The sequence below is a fragment of the Tachyglossus aculeatus genome, chromosome 18, assembly GCF_015852505.1.
Source record: "Tachyglossus aculeatus isolate mTacAcu1 chromosome 18, mTacAcu1.pri, whole genome shotgun sequence".
Lineage (NCBI taxonomy): Eukaryota > Metazoa > Chordata > Mammalia > Monotremata > Tachyglossidae > Tachyglossus > Tachyglossus aculeatus.
Window position 1 is genome coordinate 30,404,170 of NC_052083.1, and position 22,525 is coordinate 30,426,694.

Sequence of the window (22,525 nt, forward strand, 5' to 3'; positions counted from 1 at the left end):
TCTGGCTCCTGAACTGCCAATGCCCCCTGGTGGTTTTTTGAACGGCGTTCATCCATTCATTCAGTCGTACTTATTGAGCGCTTCCTGGGTGCAGAGCACTGTACTGAGCGCCTGGGAAGGACAAGTTGGCAACCTATAGAGACGGGCCCTACCCAACAGCGGGCTCACGGTCTAGTCTAGTCATCATCAATCGTATTCAGTGAGCGCTTACTGTGTGCAGAGCACTGTACTAAGCGCTTGGGAAGGACAAGTTGGCAACCTATAGAGACAGGCCCTACCCAACAGCGGGTTCACAGTCTAGTCTGCGTCGAAACCGCCGGTGGAGACATGAGCGGGTGAAAAATACCTCTCGTGCCGGAGCCCCACGCATCCCGTACTTGTGTTTCATTCCGGCCGTCTTGCCCATTCCACCCCAAAAGTGCTTTCCTCTGCCCCCAGCTAGGCAGTTGAACAACTAGAGAAAGGGAAGGAGAGCAGGGAGACTGTATGCTTCATTATTCAGTCGTATTTATTGAGCGCTTACCGTGTGCAGAGCACTGGACTAGGCGCTTGCTTAGCACAGTTCGGCAACAGAGACGGTCCCTACCCGGCAACGGGCTCACAGTCTAGAACGAGGCTTGTTAGGGGCAGGGAATCAATCAATCAATCAGTTGTATTTATTGAGTGCTTACTGTGTGCAGAGCACTGTACTAAGCGCTTGGGAAGTACAAGTTGGCAACATATATGGGAATGTCTGCTAATTAGCAGAGAATGTCTCTGCTAATTTTTTTGTATTGTACTCTCAATCAATCAATTGCATTGAGCGCTTACTGTGTGCAGAGCACTGTACTAAGCGCTTGGGAAGTACAAGTTGGCAACATATCATCATCAATCGTATTTATTGAGCGCATACTGTGTGCAGAGCACTGTACTAAGCACTTGGGAAGTACAAGTTGGCAACATACATGGGAATGTCTCTGCTAATTAGCAGAGAATGTCTCTGCTAATTCTTTTGTATTGTATTCTCAATTAATCGATCGTATTGAGTGCTTACTGTGTGCAGAGCACTGTACTAAGCACTTGGGAAGTACAAGTTGGCAACATATCATCATGAGCACTTACTGTGTGCAGAGCACTGTACTAAGCGCTTGGGAAGCCCGAGTTGGCAGTATATAGAGACAGTCCCTACCCAACAGTGGGCTCACAGTCTAAAAGGGGGAGACGGAGAACAAAACCAAACATACTAACAAAATAAAATAAATAGAATAGATATGTACAAGTAAAATAAATAGAGTAATAAATATGTACAAACATATATATATATGTATATATATATATATGAGAAGCAGCGTGGCTCAGTAGGAAAGAGCACGGGCTTTGGAGTCAGAGGTCATGGGTTCAAATCCCGGCTCCACCAATTGTCAGCTGTGTGACTTTGGGCAAGTCACTTAACTTCTCCGGGCCTCAGTTCCCTCATCTGTAAAATGGGGATTAAATCTGTGAGCCCCACGAGGGACAACCTGATCACCTTGTAACCTCCCCAGCGCTTAGAACAGTGCCTTGCACATAGTAAGTGCTTAATAAATGCCATCATTATTATTATTATTATTATTATTATTATTATATATACAGGTGCTGTGGGGAAGGGAAGGAGGTAAGGCGGGGGGATGGAGAGGGAGACGAGGGGGAGAGGAAGGAAGGGGCTCAGTCTGGGAAGGCCTCCTGGAGGAGGTGAGCTCTCAGTAGGGAAGTACAGCTCTCCCAAGCGCTTAGTTCAGTGCTCGCTCCATAAATACCGTTGATTGATGAGACTTGAACACTGTGGCCGGGCACTGGCCGACATTAATTTGATGTGAAGTAGGAGGCTTTCACTGTCAAAGCGAGAGAGGGGCAGATTCTTTTCGCCCCCCCTTTACCTCCCTCCTGTAAAAGAAACAAGTTGACTTCCCAAGTCTACCCTGAGCAGTCTGTGAATCAATCAGTCAATCAATCAATCGTATTTATTGAGCGCTTACTGTGTGCAGAGCACTGTACTAAGCACTTGGGAAGTACAATGCAAGAGGATCAAAAAGAAAGGGAGGGAGTGGAAGGAGAGGGAGTTGGTTTTCTCGTTACTTTGGGGTGTTTTTAGGTGGCTTAAAACTCCCCCTCTCCCAAGTACTTTGGGAAATTGTGCCCTTTATGGTACCTTGAAGATCCCTAATCAGAAATTTAATGGCTATATCTAGTTGTCTTATCTGAGTCAGAGCTACTTGGATATTATAATAATACAGTATAATTATAATAACAATACTTAGGTACTTTTAGACTGTGAACCCACTGTTGGGTAGGGACTGTCTCTATATGTTGCCAACTTGTACTTCCCAAGCACTTAGTACAGTGCTTTGCACACAGTAAGCGCTCAATAAATTTGATTGATTGATTGGAGGGTATAGAGTTTTCATGATAAGTTGTATTGTGAACAAAAACTATAATTCCCAGCAAAATTATACATGAATTCAGACATGATCTCTATTTTGGAAATAAAATCTAACCATCAGTTTCTTTTCAGTTTAGACTATTTAATATCTCTATATATCTATAGATATATATTTAAAAGCTACCATGTATATATGTGGTATATATATATACCTGCACCTGTATATATGTTTGTATATATTACTCCATTTATGTATTTTGTGTGTACGTATTTATATTTCATAAATATTTATCTGTGTAAAATATTTTATACAATATTTTATATTTTATAAAATGTTACATGATATTTATAAATATTATAAATATAGATTATTTATGAATAAATGCAAACATTATAAAATATAATATTTTATATTTATATAACATATGCTCTATATATTGCCAACTTGTACTTCCCAAGCACTTAGTCCAGTGCTCTGCACACAGTAAGCACTCAATAAATACCATTGAATGAATGAATGAATGTGGTAGCTTTTAAATATGCCCTTTTGACAAAACTTGAAAAATCACTAAAGCCATTTCTAAAATTGTTAGTGCTTGACAGTAGCTATGTGTTTCATATGAAGGATTTCCTTTATATGCTAAGATTTTTTTATGGGACTTTTAAATATGTATGTGATGCAAAACAAATCGGGAGGATTGATTTGGTCACAGTTTGGTAGCACAGCTGTCGACATTTAAGAAGTTTTAAAACTTTTAAATGCTAAATGAGTTTTTTGTAGAAGGAGCTAAACACATTTTATCGGTGAATTTTTTAAGTTCAATTAAGTTACATTTCTTGTATTTAAATGCTGCATTCACATTGTAATCTTAGAGTATTTCCTTTTGAAAGGTTATTTTTCAGCGTAAACCAAAGTAGCTTTTGTGTTTATCATTTTACCATTTTTATCTCTGTTAGAAAATGATTCCTAAATCTCTGCCTAAAACCTTGCTTTTCTCTCTCTGACTAAAAGGAAAGGCTTGCATTGGTATACTAATGAGAAGTATTTTCTTTAATCTCATTCCAGAATCTTCTGGCAGCATTTCTTAAATTAATATTTTCAAAAGAAAATACCCGCCTTGAAAATAGGAAATAATTATCCAGTAAGGTTACGGGGGGGGGGGGGGGGAAATGGATCTTTTTCTGTACCTTGGCTGCATGCTCCTTTTGCCAAAGGATTCTGAACTGAGTAGTAATGATTTTCTGTCGTAATTGAACAAAACATAAAATTGGGATTTATGTGTGGAGAGCAAGGTCCCTGCAAGTCTTTGGAGGCTTTTTTTTTTTTTAAATCCAATGCCTCAACCACAAAAATGGAGATGTGGGTGGATAGGGAGAGGGTTAGGGGTTCGAAGCAGCAGAAATAAAACTTGGTGTGAAGGAATGAGAGGAAAGACTTTTAGACTGTGAGCCCACTGTTGGGTAGGGACTGTCTCTATATGTTGCCAACTTGTACTTCCCAAGCGCTTAGTACAGTGCTCTGCACACAGTAAGCGCTCAATAAATATGATTGATTGATTGATTGAAAGCAGTGGTTTCTGCCAAATGGTCCACAAGGCCTTCTTGTATGGTGCGGACAGGTCTACCGGGCCGAGCGCCCTGGTGAACCATTTGGCCCATTCTTAAACCTGGCATCCTAAGGATGTGAGTAATTTCAAGTTTGACACACGTTACCGTTACCAGTGCCTGCGCTGGACACCCATATCGGTAATGTCCATCAGACTTAAAATTATTCACATCCTTATTACACTACATTTAAGACTCGAAATTAAACTGTAAATTTTGCGGCTGGGAGGTGGTGGGAGAGTTCTGAGTGGGATGAAGACTCTTTTAGACTGTGAGCCCACTGTTGGGTAGGGACTGTCTCTCTATGTTGCCAACTTGTTCTTCCCAAGCGCTTAGTCCAGTGCTCTGCACACAGTAAGCGCTCAATAAATATGATTTGATTGATTGATTGATTGATTGAAAGCAGTGGTTTCTGCCAAATGGTCCACAAGGCCTTCTTGTATGGTGCAGACAGGTCTACCGGGCCAAGCGCCCTGGTGAACCATTTGGCCCATTCTTAAACCTGGCGTCCTAAGGATGTGAGTAATTTTAAATTTGACAGACGTTACCGTTACCAGTGCCTGCGCTGGACACCCATATCAGTAATGTCCATCAGACTTAAAATTATTCACATCCTTATTACACTACATTTAAGACTCGAAATTAAATTCTAAATTTTGCGGCTGGGAGGTGGTGGGAGAGTTCTGGGTGGGATGAAGACTCTTTTAGACTGTGAGCCCACTGTTGGGTAGGGACTGTCTCTCTATGTTGCCAACTTGTTCTTCCCAAGCGCTTAGTCCAGTGCTCTGCACACAGCGCTCAATAAATATGATTTGATTGATTGATTGAAAGCAGTGGTTTCTGCCAAATGGTCCACAAGGCCTTCTTGTATGGTGCGGACAGGTCTACTGGGCCAAGCACCCTGGTGAACCATTTGGCCCATTCTTAAACCTGGCATCATAAGGATGTGAGTAATTTTAAGTTTGACAGATGTTACTGTTACCAGTGCCTCTGCTGGACACCCATATCGGTAATGTCCATCAGACTTTAAATTACTCACATCCTTATTACACTAAATTTAAGACTCGAAATTAAGCTCTAAATTTTGCGGCTGGGAGGTGGTGGGAGAGTTCTGAGTGGGAAGAAGACTCTTTTAGAGTGTGAGCCCACTGTTGGGTAGGGACTGTCTCTATATGTTGCCAGCTTGTACTTTCCAAGCGCTTAGTCCAGTGCTCTGCACACAGTAAGCGCTCAATAAATACGATCGATTGATTGATTGATGAAGCAACCCAGCCCACCATCCTACAAACGTTCACTTTTTTCAGAGGGATGGTCGTCTTTGTTTCTAAATTGAACAGCGGCTTCCTGATGTGAGACCCATTTGATGAAATGTAAATTCAGCCAGCATGCCTCTGAAAGACTCTTCTCGTGTTTGGACCTTCCGCGAATCCCACCTCCATGGGATTTTGGGAGGGGAACAGTTTGTCGTGGGCAGGGAATGTATTCTTCCAACTCTTTTATATTGTACTGCCCCAAACGCTTAGATGAGTGCTCAGCACACAGTAAGCACTCTAATAAATCCCAGTGATTGACAGCCCTCCCTCCAGCTCGATAAATGTCTGGAAAGGACTCTTGGATTGGGTTTGCTGATTGTGGAAAGTAGTCTGGGTGGAGTTGGAGACGTTAGCCAAGAATGAAAATCATCATCATCATCAATCGTATTTATTGAGCGCTTACTATGTGCAGAGCACTGTACTAAGCGCTTGGGAAGTACAAATTGGCAACATACAGAGACAGTCCCTACCCAACAGTGGGCTCACAGTCTAAAAGGGGGAGACAGAGAACAAAACCAAACATACTAACAAAATAAAATAAATAGAATAGATATGTACAAGTAAAATAAATAAATAAATAGTGTAATAAATATGTACAAACATATATACAGGTGCTGTGGGGAAGGGAAGGAGGTAAGATGTGGGGGATGGAGAGGGGGACGAGGGGGAGAGGAAGGAAGGGGCTCAGTGTGGGAAGCCCTCCTGGAGGAGGTGAGCTCTCAGCAGGGCCTTGAAAATGAGACACCCCGTTACCCCCGCATTAAGCCATCATTGGGCTGACGTACTGGGGAGGAAGGAAGAGCACGTTACCCCAAACTGTGTTTGTATCCAGACCTGTATTTATATCCTTCATTTTAAACACACTTTAATAGGCATTTCTGTAGTTATCTCCATCTATGAAACATTTCTGCCTGGCCAGCCGTCTCTATTTGTCTGAGTCACTTGTGATCTGCTTTTTTTTTTGGTCTCCGCAGAAATAATAAGAGAAGCAGCGTGGCTCAGTGGCAAGAGCCCGGGCTTGGGAGTGTGAGGTCGTGGGTGCTAATCCCGGCTCCGCCACTTATTGGCTGTGTGACCTTGGACAAGTCACTTCTCTGGGCCTCAGTTACCTCATCTGTAAAATGGGGATTAAGATTGTGAGCCCCACGTGGGACAACCTGATCACCTTGTATCTCCCCAGCGCTTAGAACAGTGCTTTGCACGTAGTAAGCGTTTAACAAGTACCATTATTATTATTATCCATTTCTACTCAGAATCTGTGCTTTGATCTCTGGCCCTGTGTTTGGCTTTTTGTCATGCTCTTCTTCCTAAATTGTGAGCTTCATTTTTAGATAGGGGCTCTCTGATCTTGTCTTGTATCTGCCCAGTGCACAGCACAATATTAAATGCTTGAGGGAGTATCCTCATATATTTAATTATTCTTATATTCCTGTCCCCCGCCTTCTTGGAATTTCTCACATTTCCTTTTCATTGTCCTTTTTATCCTCCACTGTTCATCTCTTCTCTTTCCCTCATATTCCTTTGTGTGTCTCTCTCGCGTCCATCTCGTATTGTCATCTTTTTCATTTCCTCGAAGCCCTCTCCCAGCTTTTTAATCCGGTGATTTGTCAGCCGCAGCAACTGGGGTGGAGCAAACCGTGTTTCAGGGCCTTTGAGATGGCAATAAGAGAGGTTGACTGGAGTTTTCCCCTTTCCGTCCTCGCCTCCCGTGTGCTGCAGCTAGACCACGGGATGGTATTAGGCGAGAGGGATGGACTGAGCGGAGGACCCCGTGGATTTCTGGCCTGCGGTGGCATAGGGCATTTTAGGCCTCAAGGAACAAGTCAGATCAGTTACTATCTGGCTCATGCCCATTCTTGGCCTTTGCCACTCCATGATGTTGTGGGGATGCTAAGGCCTTGGCCCCAGAGGGATTTGGACCTCAATGCCGGTGAATTCCTGGGTGGCTTGGGGCTTTCTGTGCAACTTTCCACCAGGTCTCAGCTCCTTCCAAGAAAGGGCTTCATGGCACCATGTCACCTTGGCAGTTGGGGAGGGAAGTGGTTTGGGTGGACATCGAGGCTTCCTTTTTATATCAGGGTATAAAAGCATAATGTAGAATCAGGAAATATGTGGAATGACAAGATCCTTTTCATCCCGTGTGAATACCCCTTCGCCCTAAAAAGCTACCACTTCTGCACCCTCCCGAATGAACTTAGTACAGTGCTCTGCACACAGTAAGCGCTCAATAAATATGATTGAATGTAGAGGCAGTAAGGTAGGACCAGGCCGTCCAGAAATGTAGGGTTAGAAGGTGGACCTTGCACAGCCAAAATATGATAATATTAATATTGTGTTTGACCCACTGTACTATATAATAGTAGTATATAATAGTATAATATAGTATTTGTTAAGCACATAGTACGATGAGTCAAACACTGTTTTAAGCATGGAGGTAGCTCTACGTTAATCGGGTCGGATAACTGTCCCACATGGGACTCACAGTCCACTTCAGAACATTTAATGTTTGAAATTACTTAGGCTGTTGTTCACTTAGACAGGCACAGTGTCTGACTTGGCCATCTACAGAGTTTTTGTCACGTAACAGATACCACTGTTGTCGTTTGACTTAAGTTATTATCCGGTTTGGGAGTTTAAAGATATCTCCTTCAGTTTTTTTGGATGCGCTACGTTATTTCCTCTGTCCTCTTACATTGCCACACTCTTCCTAACAAAACAGATATTTGGAGGGTACTTTCTGGTTGAAGCCCAAGCATAAATAAAGACTTCCAGGAAGTAAATCACAGAAACAACTAGATGGTCATTCCAATTGAGCTGGAGTGGAAAATGTACTGCTAGAAGTTGAAGGTTTTATTTCTGTAGAGAGCGCCCGAGTGTGCAGGTTGTCCACCACGTACAGATGACACCGACAGTGAAACTTTTATTGTACTCACAGTAAAATGTGGTCCTTTGCAGCATGCTAGCCTTTGTTGTGGGCAGCGTTTGATACCGTTTTCATGTCTGTATCATAGTATTACAAATATCTAGAAGCTTCTGTTCCAAGAGAGTTGCCCCGTGTGGTTGCCAAGTTGGATGGTCCCTTACCAGTTTCTGAAATTTTGCTTCATTGTTGCCTTTGAAAGATGTCTTCCGGTCGTCTTAATTTCTGCACCCCCTCCCACTTCAGCTAACCATTTAAGAGCTGTCTGAGGATCTTGTTGTCACCCATTCTCCTCGCATGCTCTGTCCGGGAAATGAGGAAAGAAAATGGCATTATTTTGAGGCCGGAGGACTGTCCAACTCTTTCAGAATCTCATGGTGATCTTGTTCTGCTATTCATTACACCCACTCCCTTGGAAGACTCATTCACTCCCATGTGTCGTAGTATTACAAATATCTAGAAGCTTCTGTTCCAAGAGAGTTGCCCCGTGTGGTTGCCAAGTTGGATGGTCTCTTACCAGTTTCTGAAATTTTGCTTCATTGTTGCCTTTGAAAGATGTCTTCCGGTCGTCTTAATTTCTGCACCCCCTCCCACTTCAGCTAACCATTTAGGAGCTGTCTGAGGATCTTGTTGTCACCCATTCTCCTCGCATGCTCTGTCCGGGAAATGAGGAAAGAAAATGGCATTATTTTGAGGCCGGAGGACTGTCCAACTCTTTCAGAATCTCATGGTGATCTTGTTCTGCTATTCATTACACCCACTCCCTTGGAAGACTCATTCACTCCTATGTGTCGTAGTATTACAAATATCTAGAAGCTTCTGTTCCAAGAGAGTTGCCCCGTGTGGTTGCCAAGTTGGATGGTCTCTTACCAGTTTCTGAAATTTTGCTTCATTGTTGCCTTTGAAAGATGTCTTCCGGTTGCCTTAATTTCTGCACCCCATCCCACTTCAGCTAACCACTTAAGAGCTGTCTGAGGATCTAGTTGTCACCCATTCTCCTCGCATGCTCTGTCCGGGAAATGAGGAAAGAAAATGGCATTATTTTGAGGCCGGAGGACTGTCCAATGGTGATCTTGTTCGGCTATTCATTACATCCACTCCCTTGGAAGACTCATTCACTCCCATGGCTTCAACCACCCCTATGTGAATGATACCCAAATCTACATCTCCAGCCCTGATCTCTCTCTCTCTTTTTCTCTCTCTCTGTCTCTCTCTGTCTCTCCCCCCGGCCTTCAAGACATCTCTACTTGGATGTCCTCCCATCACCTCCAACTTACCATGTCCAAAACAGAGCTCCTTATCTTCCCACCCAAACCCTGGCTTTCCCATCAGGAGAGCAATGAAAAGTTATTCTCTAAGATTCCTTTCTTATCTGCGATGCGGTATAGATATCAAGATTCTTCATTGGTTCCCTACTGGTATGCATAGGTGCACGTTGTGAAGATGGCGCGCTGTCTTTGGGAGGTCTATGTAGTTTTATTTCTTTTTAGCATTGGCATCTGACTTCTTTTCACTCACGTTTCTTGACTTGTTCTGAATTCCAAAGTGGAGACTTCAGTACACATCTGTATTGCGTGGGTCTTGACATGACTGTGCACTTGATACTTTCCTACAGGCAGTTCTTTCATCTCCGATCCCTGCATCGAAATTGCTGTCACGTCATTTACGGAAAAGGGGCCATTAGCCTTAATAGCAACTGGGTAGATAGCAGTTCATAGGTGAACCGCCGGTCACGTTGGGAGAAGGAGATGGATAAAAAGGTTTGGGTAATGGGAAACGGCTTACCCCGCGGGCCTTCCTTCATTCTCCAGGTATTTGGCCCTCAGCCTTGTGCGTGACTGAACGCTATTTGGATGCATCGTAATAACTGTGGTATTTGCTAAGTGCTTGCTATGTGCCAAGCACTGTACAAAGGGCCGGGGTATGTAAAATGTAAACTTACTGGACACGGTCACCAACTAGGGGGTGATTAGTCCAGATCCAATGTATAACTAACTGCGCTTCATCAGACGACAACGGAGTTAATAATCTAGCAATCCGTCAGTAATTTGCCACTTTCGAATTTGGGGTGTCTGAACTGCTTTTCTCATTCAGGGATTTTGTTGGTGACTGGAATGGGAAGTATTAGCTTAAAGTATTAAAGGTAGAAATACATTTCAGGATGCATTAAATAAAGCAGGTGCTAATTAAAAACTGCTTCTCCTAGTGGATAGAGCGTGGCCCTGGGAGTCAGAAGGACCTGGGTTCGAAGACCGGCTCCGTCCCTTGTCTGTTGTGTGACCTTGGGGAAGTCACTTTACTTCTATTCCTCAGTTACTTTGTAAAATGGAGATTAATACTGTGACCCCATGTGGGACATGGACTGTGTCCAGTCTTATTATGTTGTATCTTCCCCAGCTCTTTGAGTGCCTGTCACATAGTAAGCTCTTGAACAAATACCTTTTTTTTTTTAAAAAAAAAAAAAAAGACTGAAGATTGAAAGATGTGGAGAAATGTATTTGAATATTTTGGGGGCCTGGCACTTTTTTCTTTTGTAGCTATTTTACAGTGGTGTTGGGCAGTGATAGTTTAAAAATCACATCCTGATGTTTGAAAATCTGGGGAAGTCCATTCAACAATTGTTAAAGAACGATGTGAAGTGTATTACTGTTGGGTTTTTTTTTTTTTTAAGTGAATCATCGTGGCCTAGTGAAAAGACCACTGGGAGTCAGAGGTTCTGGATTCTAATCCTGACTCTGCCACTTGTCTGCTATGTGACATTTGGACAAGTTACAACTTCTTTGTGCCTCAGTTTCCTCGTATGTAGACTGGGGACTAAATACCCATTCTCCCTCCAGTTTAGACCATGAGCCCCATTTGGGACCAGGACTGTGTCTGACCTGATTATCTTGTAAGTAGCCCAGCACTTAGTACAGTGCTTGGCACACAGAAAGTGCTTAGCTAGTACCACAGTTATTATAATTATTTTTATAATTAACAGTAGTGATGGTATTACACAATTACTCTGTGTCAAGGACTGTTCTAAGTATTGGAGTGGATACAAGCTAGTCGGGTTGGACACGGCTCCTGTTCCACCTGGGACCCACAGTCTTGATCCCCATTTAACAGATGAAGTAACTGAGTCCCAGAGAAATGAATTGACTTGCCCAAGGTCACATAGTGGACAAGTGGCGGAGTAGGAATTAGAACCCAGGTCCTTCTGACTCCCGTGCTCTATCCATTAGGCCTTGCTGCTTCTCTCAATTAAAATTACTGTTGCCTTTAATCAATCAATCAGCCGTATTTATTGAGCGCTTACTGTGTGCAGAGCACTGTACTAAGCGCTTGGGAAGTACAAGTTGGCAACACAGAGAGACAGTCCCTACCCAACAGTGGGCTCACAGTCTAAAAGGAAAATAGCCCAGGTTTACAAAATCGTTCTTGAAGAATTCTTTTTTTTTTTTTTAATTATTGAGGAAATCTGTTTTGACTGTAACTGAAAATATCATCCTCTTCACCAACAGTATTTACTGAGTACCACCCGACTTAGCACTGAGGTGATTACAAGAAAATTGTATGACCCCCCTCCCCCCCCCCACCGAACTTGAGTTGGTAGCCTAAGGAAGACCCGTAGGCGAAATGAAGGCGTGAGCTGATGAAGAAGAGTCTTGAAGGCAGTGATCGGGAGCTTGTTTTATTTATGTAAGAGGCACTTGGAGATTTTCTTGGAGGAAAAATGTGATATGTACATCAGTGGCCAGATGAAATTTTATTGAACCATGTATTGGCTGTTGTTATGGGCTTTATAGGGGTAGGCATAATATGTTTGGAGAGGGAGGTCAGTGGTACTTGAGCACCCCTGCTCACAGTGAGCTTACTTGACTGTAATCATCATCATCAATCATCATCAATTGTATTTTTTAAGCGCTTACTATGTGCAGAGCACTGTACTAAGCGCTTGGGAAGTACAAATTGGCAACACATCCATGGACATCAACCCGCAGCCACTCCTTCTTGGCAGTTAACGATAGTCGGCCACTCTCCAACATCTGCAAGTCCAAGAAGAGTGCCTTGTCCAGGGATTAATGGGCCTCTCTGTGATCAATCAATCAATCAATCGTATTTATTGAGTGCTTACTGTGTGCAGAGCACTGTACTAAGCGCTTGGCAACATATAGAGACAGTCCCTATCCAACAGTGGGCTTGCAGTCTAAAACTCTACACCAAGTCGGAGCTGAAATGTGCTAACCACGGCTGTTCATCATCATCATCAATCGTATTTATTGAGCGCTTACTATGTGCAGAGCACTGTACTAAGCGCTTGGGAAGTACAAATTGGCAACATCTAGAGACAGTCCCTACCCAGCAGTGGGCTCACAGTCTAAAAGGGGGAGACAGAGAACAAAACCAAACATACTAACAAAATAAAATAAATAGAATAGATATGTACAAATAAAATCAATCAATCAATCAAGCGTATTTATTGAGTGCTTACTGTGTGCAGAGCACTGTTCTAAGCGCTTGGGAAGTACAAGTTGGTAACATATAGAGACAGTCCCTACCCAACAGTGCGCTCGCAGTCTAAAACTCTACACCAAGTCGGAGCTGAAATGTGCTAACCACGGCTGTTCATCATCATCAACCGTATTTATTGAGCGCTTACTATGTGCAGAGCACTGTACTAAGCGCTTGGGAAGTACACATTGGCAACATCTAGAGACAGTCCCTACCCAACAGTGGGCTCACAGTCTAAAAGGGGGAGACAGAGAACAAAACCAAACATACTAACCAAATAAAATAGAATAGATATGTACAAGTAAAATAAATAGAGTAATAAATATGTACATATATACAGGTGCTGTGGGGAAGGGAAGGAGGTAAGATGGGGATGGAGAGGGGGACGAGGCTGTTCCAAAACATGCTCGATGGCCCACAGCCCAGAGTACGGCCCACCCCCTGATGGTTAGACCCACTCCAGACTTGGCCTGACCAAGAATACGGTAGGCCAGTCTAGGACCTCCTCAAACCCCAGCCGTTAGTTCCTTTATCGAGAAACTGCGCAATCTGACAATCACTTGAGTCCGCAAAATAAAAAAAACGGTACACATCGTGGACAAAACTGAGATGCCGACAGCTAAAAGGAAGCGTGGAGAGACACTATTTGGCAGATGCCAGCTGGAGATGAGCTAAGCGTAACCAGTGGAGCGGTTGTTAGTTCTAGACTGTGAGCCCACTGTTGGGTAGGGACTGTCTCTATATGTTGCCAACTTGGACTTCCCAAGCGCTTAGTACAGTGCTGTGCACACAGTAAGCGCTCAATAAATACGATTGATTGATAGTTGCCGTGTGGCGGTGGCTCTCCTGATCTGGGCCAGCGCCTTAGGTTTGGGTGAGAGACCAGTTGTGTTTTTGGCATCACTGAGCAGCAGAAGAAGGCCTTGGTAGACCGTATTTTTACCAATAAAACTGTAAGGCCGCACTCCCAGAATAATTGCAGATGGAGGTGGGGCGTTTGGGAGAGAAGTGTCCGGAAGTCGCTTGGAGTTGGAGACAGCTCGACAGCAGGAAAAAACAAAACAAAAAAAGCATTCGCCGAGCAACTGAAAAGAATGAAATTGCTTATCGTTGTGGAAATTGTGCGTTCCCCCAGATGGGACTCTTGTTTTTACATCTCATGTAACTTGTGTTGCTTTCTTTTAGACTGTGAGCCCACTGTTGGGTAGGGACTGTCTCTATATGTTGCCAATTTGTACTTCCCAAGCGCTTAGTACAGTGCTCTGCACACAGTAAGCGCTCAATAAATACGATTGATGATGATGATGGTGATGATGCTTGTGTATCGTTGCTCCGTGGCTGCTTTACATTGATTTGTGCTCAGATATTTTACTTGTTTAGAAAAACTACTTTAATATTGTAATTGACTTCTCCTGTAACATTGGGGGAAAGCATGGAAGAGAACTGACACCCCACCCCACCCCAAACAGGTAGATTTTCAGGTTCATCTGTAACAACCCAGGGCATTTTATCATTTCATCACTTCTCCATTCTTCCTACACTTAGGGTTCTGGCTACGTCCACTTTCTTCCTCCTCTGCTTTCTGCTGCTACTTAGATTAGATTTATGCCTGAGCTTTTCACCTTATATCTGGTTGACTGACCACCTCCATGGAACCTGCTCTTCTGAGATGTGTTGTGCATGCAGTGTGAGTTAGTCCGTGCTTTGGTCCCTTAACTTTGGTCCTTTTTCCATCGCTCCAGTATTTGAATCAAGTCCTGTTACACACAAGAAGGGGTTTATCTTAAATCAAGGAGGAAAACGATAAGGAGTAAGGAATTTCGGGACAGTAAAATCAGGTTAACATTTAAACCTATCTATACAAACAGTGAATGCGTTTCTTGTTTTTAAGCATCTTGAGGGCAGGGGACAATGGCTTTTATTTCTGTTGTATTTTCTTCAGCTCCCAGAAGGCTATACTGAACGTACTAGGCATTTAAGCCTTGGGCATCTGTTTGTATTCAACTGGGCTTTCAATTATTTTGATTAATCCAGTTGTAAGTGCTTTTGTGTCTAGCCTGCCCCATTAGAGTGTAAGCGTCTTGCGGGTGGGGATCGCTGTGTTGAGCTTTTCCAAGAGCTTAGAAGAGTGCATTGCACAGTGTGTGTGTGTGTGTGTGTGTGTGTGTGTGTGTGTGTGTGTGTGTGTGTAGAGGGGATGGGGCTGCCGACCACTGTGACCATAGTGATTCCAAGGATTTGAGACTGAGGCTCAGCCATCGTTCTCCACAGAAGTTTCCATCATCGTTGCCCCGTGGGTGCTTTACATTGATTTGTGCTCAAATATTGTACTCGTCTAGAAAAACCGCTTTAATATTGGAATTGACTTCTCCTGTAACGTTGGGGGAAAGCATGGAAGATAACTGACACCCCACCCCGAAGTGACATGGCCTTATAGTTTGAGAGGTTAAAAAAAAAGCTCCTTCCCACTTTGTGACTAGTCTGGAGAATTGCAGTGCCTCTTTGAGTTCTACCCAGATATTTTTTTTTTTAGCCTCTGGGCTCTTTTCTCTCCAGTTTTCGCTGAACTCTGTCCCCCAAGGCAGTGGAATAAATTGTATTCAGAAGGATGCAGGTGGAGCAGTGTGGCCCTGGTGGAAAGAGCCCACACCTGAGAGTCAAAGGGGTCTAATCCCAGCTCTGCCTCTTGTTCATGTGACCTCAGGCGAGTCATTTGGCTTCTCTGGGCCTCAGTTATAATAATAATAATAATAATGGCATTTGTTAAGCGCTTACTATGTGCAGAGCACTGTTCTAAGCACTGGGGGTGGATACAAGGTGATCAAGTTGTCCCACGTGGGGCTCCCAGTCTTAATCCCCATTTTACCGATGAGGGAACTGAGGCTCAGAGAAGTTAAGTGGCTTGCCCAAGGTCACACAGCAGACGTGGCGGAGCCGGGATTCGAACCCATGGCCTCTGACTCCAAAGCCCGGGCTCTTTCCACTGAGCCACGCTGCTTCAATCTCACCTGGGAGCCGAAAGGCTTCCACTCGGGAGAAGCAGCCGGGCCCAGTGGAAGGGACCCAGGCCCGAAAGTCAGGAGACAACGTAGGTTCGATTTCCAGCTTTCCTGCTTGCCTGCTGTGTGACCTTTGGCCACTGCTCCGGGCCTCGGTTTCCTCCTCTGTAAAATCAATCAATCAATCGTATTTATTGAGCACTTACCGTGTGCAGAGCACTGTACAAAGCACATGAGAAGTACAAGTTGGCAACATATAGAGACGGTCCCTACCCAACATTCATTCATTCATTCAGTCGTATTTATTGAGCACTTACTGTGTGCAGAGCACTGTACTAAGCGCTTGGGAAGTACAAGTTGGCAATGTCGTTTTTAATAATGATAGCATTTATTAATAGCAGCATTTATTAAGCGCTTACTATGTGCAAAGCACCTCTCCAAGCGCCGGGGAGGCCACAAGGTGATCAGGTTGTCCCACGTGGGGCCCACAGTCTTCATCCTCATTTCCCAGATGAGGGAACTGAGGCACAGAGAAGTTCATTCGTTCAGTCGTATTTATTGAGCGCTTACTGTATGCAGAGCACTGCACCAAGCGCTTGGGAAGTCCAAGTTGGCAACATATAGAGACAGTCCCTACCCAACAGTGGACTCACGGTCTAGAAGGTGGGCTCACAGTCTAGAAGTGAAGTAACTTGTCCAAAGTCACACAGCTTTGAGTGCTTACTGTGTGCAGAGCACTGTACTAATCAATCAATCAATTGTATTTATTGAGCGCTTACTGTTTGCAGAGCACTGTACTAAGCGCTTGGGAAGTCCAAGTTGGCAACATGTAGAGACAGTCCCTACCCAACAGTGGGCTCACAGTCTAAAAGGGGAAGACAGAGAACAAAACCAAACATAGTAACAAAATAAAATAAATAGAATAGAGATGTACAAGTAAAATAAATAAATAGAGTAATAAATATATACAAACATATATACAGATATACAGGTGCTGTGGGGAAGGGAAGGAGGTAAGGCAGGGGGGATGAGGAGGGGGAGAATGGGGATAAAATGGGGATTCAATACCCGTTCTCCCTTCTACTCAGACTCTGCGCCCCACGTGGGACATGGACCGTGTCCAACCTAATGTCTTCATCATCATCAATCGTATTTATTGAGTGCTTACTGTGTGCAGAGCACTGTACTAAGCACTTAGGAAGTACTAGTTGGCAACATATAGAGACAGTCCCTACCCAACAGTGGGCTCACAGTCTAAAAGGGGGAGACAGAGAATGAAACCAAGCATACTAACAAAATAAAATAAATAGAATAGATATGTCTTGTGCCCGGCACATAGTAAGCGCTTAACAAATACCATAAAAAGAGGGACACAGTGCCAGCCCACCTTCTTCTCTCTCCACTTGCATCCATTCCTCTCTCCCCTCTGAGCATATCACCGGGACCTCTTTGAAAGGGCCCGGGAGGTACCGGCCTGTCTAAGGTGGGTAGGGATTCGGGAGCTTCCTTGGGAACCCAGCGGAGCACAACCGTTCCGTAGGGAAAAGGAGACTCTTCTCCATTAGCGGGAACAACTGCCTCTCGCGTCACAAGGTCCTGGCATGCTTAACAAATTAATTATGGTGGTATTTGTTAAGCGCTTACTATGTGTAAAGCACTGGGGGGGGAAAACAAGGTGATCAGGTTGTCCCATGTGGGGCTCACAGTCTTAATCCCCATTTTCCAGATGTGAGGGAACTGAGGCACAGAGAAGTTAAGTGGCTTGCCCAAAGTCACACAGCCGACAAGCGGCGGAGCTGGGATTTGAACCCACGACCTCTGACTCCAAAGCCCCTGTTGGGTAGGGATTGTCTCTCTATGTTGCCAACTTGTTCTTCCCAAGCGCTTAGTACAGTGCTCTGCACACTGTAAGTGCTCAATAAATGCGATGGATTGATTGATTTCCACCGAGCCACGCGGCTTCTCTAATTGAGGGAGTGCGCTCCAAGTGGGAAGGCATTTTGAAAAACCTTGTTGTATTTCCAGGCCAACTGGTGACGGTCACATCCTTTTTGTAATCAGATGCTCTGGGCTCTTCAGCTTCCAAATTAGCTGCAAGTCTTAAAAAGCAAATATGCAAAAAAATGGGTTTTGATAGTCCGCTATGTGTTCCACGTGTATATCAATCGTATTTATTGAGCACTTACTGTGTGCAGAGCACTGTACTAAGCGCTTGGGAAGTCCAAGTTGGCAACTTGTACCCGGTTTTCAAGTAGTCTTGATTGTTACAGACATAGGTGCTATGGCTGAATGTCACATCGGTTTGTGGTTAACAACGTGGGTTCTGTTTAATGAGTTTTTCTGGGGAAGTTTCACAGATTAGTAGGGTTTATTTGGTGCATAAATCTAGAGTGGATTTGTAGTATCTCATTGATTTAAAATGGCAGTTTATATTAAAACCCTCAGGGTCCAAAAAGAAAGGACTTCCAATTAAAATGGGGAACTAGGCAACAAAGAATGATATGTATCGAGATAAGAAAAAAGACCTGTGTTTTTAAAAAAAGGATTTTGCCCCATATCCTGAATGCCGACAGACTAGAACTCTTGCCAAATCAGGAAAATTCACCTGTAGATAATATTTGGAAGCTAAAAAGGGAAGTGCTGCACCTCCCCGCTCGCTAAAGCCCCCATTGGATTAATATTTCTGTCAAATGGGTTGTGTTTTGAAATGGAGTTTTTGTTTTCTGGATTCGGTATCACATTTAACAGTCCGCATGAAGAGTAACAGTTGGTGATGCTGTTTTTCTGCTGTTGAGTTTTTGTAAAATGATCATTTTATGGCGCATTCAATAGAATTTTTGTGGTAAAAGATAGTAAATTGGTTTTTTCCATTGTTTTAATCAATAATTGTGTATCCCTTTTTTTGAAAGGAATCTGGGTAAAAATGGCTTATCTAACAGTAGCATTTTGTTGGATAAATGTCCACCTCCGCGACCACCACCTCCACCGTACCCTCCCTTGCCAAAGGACAAGCTAAATCCACCTACACCTAGTATTTATGTGAGTATGAACAGACAACTGATAATAAAGAATTCAATGTTTTCTCTGTACTTTCTCAACTTGAGAGCTTTGAAATTTTGCCCATTTTAAGTCAAAGGATTTATTTCAAATGAGGAACTTGTGGGGTTGCTATTAAGACATTTTCTGAGAGGCAATACGAAGGAAAATTGAGATGAGACAGTTGCCTTTGTGGCTCATAAATGTCTTTACACGTAGTCTGAACGGGTACCGGGGCAGACATCGTTCCATCTTTTAAGCTTTGAACTTGTGGAAACCAGAAGGTGTCTTAGAAGGTTGACCTGATTACTTTCTGTAAAAAGTGAATAAATCAGTTGAAAGGCGGAGTCTTAGTAGTGTAATTCAGGGGTTTTTGTTTTGTTTTGTTTTTTTAAACAATAATATCCATTCTTTGATATTGAACCGGGCTTTGGAGACTTGACCCTTCTTGCCCTCTGGAGGCAAAATGCAATATTAATTGATTCCAGTAGTAGAAAAATAACTTCAGTTAAACGATCTAACATAAAAAAACTCAAAAAGGTATGTTTGTGTAAGTGAGGAAATTGATAGTTCAATAACTTGTGCTGTTTGGCATTCTGGCTGTCAGGGTTTCCAAAGAGAACCGTGTCTTTGAAGAAAAATGTAAATCGTGTTTCTGTTTTTATCACTCTAAGAAATAATTTTGTAGTAATAGAAAATGTGCAGTGGAAGTCTGGTTTTCAAACATCGTAATTCTAGCTTGTCATTTTGTGAATGCATTTCTTTTTCTTACTCAAGAATCCGTCAAAATTAAAATGGGTGAAAACGGCTAGCAAAATATAAGGCTAAGGCAGGTGTTCTTTGAGCTCGAAGAAGTCCTGAAAATAAATTAGCTCTTCAAGATGCAAGCTAGTAGAGTTTGCAATGGGCTAATATTTTTGTAAGCATTAGAAAAAAATTCCTAGGAAAATATGGTACAATAGAGCTATAGTTTGAGATTTAGACAAAGGATAAAAGATATCTATAAGAAAATTTTCCAGTGATCTAATAGTCCCTTTGCAATTTTGCAGTTGGAAAATAAACGCGATGCTTTCTTTCCACCTTTACATCAATTTTGTACAAATCCAAACAACCCTGTAACTGTAATACGTGGCCTTGCTGGAGCTCTTAAATTAGGTAAGCTTGTTTGTTCCATTTTGTTTATAATGACTTGCTAAATAATTTCTTTTCCTAGTTCTTAAAGCTTTTGCAAAAATTCATTCTGCTCTCAGGTATTGTTTCCGAGTGGTTTTATGGAACGGAGAGCAAAGCAATTTCTCAATTTCTTAGATTCAGTTTGTTATTTAAGGTGTGTGAAGTCATTGTTTTTATTATTGAGCGTGTGCTTTTTTCATTTTAACAATACTTAGTGCCAGGAGGTTTAGATGTTATGTGGCAAAGAACATAGACTATAAGGATTTTGAGAGACTGAAGTGTAAATGACCATTAGATGCTCAGAAGGGTAAAGTGGGGAACAGGTTTTCTGGGATTTGCTTGCAATCCTAGAGGCAGATTACTACTTGCTTAAACAATTCCAGTTTTGTCTTCCTGAGAAAAGGTTGCCATTTGCACATTGCATTTGTATCTTTTAGACCTAGGACTCTTCTCTACCAAAACACTGGTAGAAGCAAATAACGAACACATAGTAGAAGTGAGGACACAATTATTGCAACCAGCAGATGAAAACTGGGACCCCACTGGAACCAAGAAGATCTGGCGTTGTGAAAGTAGTAGATCTCATACAACAATTGCTAAATATGCACAGTACCAGGCATCCTCATTCCAGGAGTCATTGAGGGTAAGTTTTTCATGGCAAGAAAATTTTTTCTAGTACAGTTCGATAAAAGGACTCACCACTTCCGCAGCTAATGGTTTTAAGATTCTGGAGATGCCATCGTAATTTTGTGATTAACGTTCAACTTCGCATCTCCCCTTCTAGACTATATGCTCGTTGTGGACAGGGGATGTGTCTGTTGTTTTGTCGTACTCGCCCAAGCGTTTAATACAGTGCTGTCCGCACAGTAAGCGCTCAATAAATACAGTTGACTAATTGATCTGAGCGGTGTTGATAGGTTACTGAGGGGGAAAATATATCTTTGTACCAAGTAAGAGTACAGAAGTGCCCTACAGTTAGGCTTGAAAATACAGTGCTACCAGCGTGTGTTTTCCTGTTAATGTAAATGTTATAAATTAGGGTCCATTCGAGAGCAATCATTGAAAATTCTTCTGTGTGCTATACAATATAATAGTCCAATGTAAGAGAAACAGCATGGTCTAGTGGATAGAGAAAGGGCCTGGGAGCTAGGACTCTACCACTTGTCTGCTATGTGACCTTGAGCAAGTCTCTTACCTTCTCTGGGCCTCAGTTCCCTCATCTGTAAAATGGGGATTGACTGTGAGCCCCTCAGGGAGCATGGACTGCATCCAACCTGATTAGCTTGTATCCAGTCCAGTCCTTAGTGCAGTGCTTGGCCTAAAGTAAGCCCTTAACCAAATAGCATTTAAAAGAAAATATTGAACATCACTAAATATTGTTTTGTTTTTATTGAAGTAATTCATAGAGGGAATTGCTTTCCCTGCCCTGATTTGACATAACATCAGGGATGGAGTGTACAGATCCTGGGTTACATCTGCAAACAGTGTAGTGTGACTCTCTGGATGGTATTTACTGGGGGATCCTTGGAAATTGGGATAGTCTTGTATTGTACTTCAAGATCTGCTCTACCAGAGAAGCAGCGTGGCTCAGTGGAAAAGAGCCCGGGCGTTGGAGTCAGAGGTCATGGGTTCAAATCCCGGCTCCGTCAATTGTCAGCTGTGTGACTTTGGGCAAGTCACTTCACTTCTCTGGGCCTCAGTTACCCCATCTGTAAAATGGGGATTAAGATTGTGAGCCGCCCGTGGGACAACCTGATCACCTTGTAACCTCTCCAAGTGCTTAGAACAGTGCTTTGCACATAGTAAGCGCTTAATGCCATTATTATTATTATTATTATTACTGTTGTTATTATTATTCATTCTGGTTCTTACCTCCATCTAACATGTGGGCTGTCAAGTAGCAAATAACCAAGCAGAGCTAGGAAGACTCCCAAGGTGAAGAGTTGCAAAAATAAAGGCCAACATGAGCCTCCTTTCATCTGAATCACCAGAGGAAAATGGAGACTTTAAATCTCCTCTGCCTAAATACAGGAGGCAAGGAGGAAGCTAGCTAATTTTCCCCCCTATTCTTGAGGGTGGGGAAATATTGAGGAAGGAGAATTTGGGGAGCACCATGGCCTAGTGGAAAGAGTCATGAGCCTGGGGGTCAGTGGACCTGGATTCTAATCCCAGCTCTGCAATTTACTGCTGTGTGGCCTGGGGCAAACCATCTTACTTCGATGTCTCTGTTCCCTCATCTGCATAGTGGGGATCCAATACACCTTCTCCCTCCTACTTAAAACTGTTCGTGCCATTTGGGAACTGATTACCTTGTGTCCGCCTCAGATGCTGTCTACTTAAGTCTCCTTTCCTTTTAAGAAAGATCGAGCCTGCTATGTAATACAGCCAGTTCTAATTCCTGTGATTAACCTAAATTGGTAACAGACAGGCATCGTATATGCATTGTCCTCTTTTCTTACACTTTGGTTTACAGTGATTATAGTAACCCCCACTTCCTGGGTTTACATTCTCAAACCTTTCTGTTAGCCACAGTTGGTCAAATATGTAAAAATAGAGTTAGTTTCCTGCTGCTTCCAGCATGACACAG

At 43.0% G+C, this 22,525-nt stretch overlaps 1 protein-coding gene across 2 annotated transcripts in view; it reads left to right on the forward strand.

The window, feature by feature from the left end:
• Positions 1-22,525, forward strand: part of KDM6A (lysine demethylase 6A) — a 192,058-nt gene that overhangs the window by 145,404 nt on the left and 24,129 nt on the right. For both annotated transcript variants that reach the window (XM_038760419.1, XM_038760420.1), the window contains 3 exons: positions 18,639-18,768; positions 19,815-19,920; positions 20,376-20,581. In XM_038760419.1, coding sequence (XP_038616347.1) covers positions 18,639-18,768; positions 19,815-19,920; positions 20,376-20,581 — 442 coding nt within the window. The remainder of the gene's footprint in view (positions 1-18,638; positions 18,769-19,814; positions 19,921-20,375; positions 20,582-22,525) is intronic.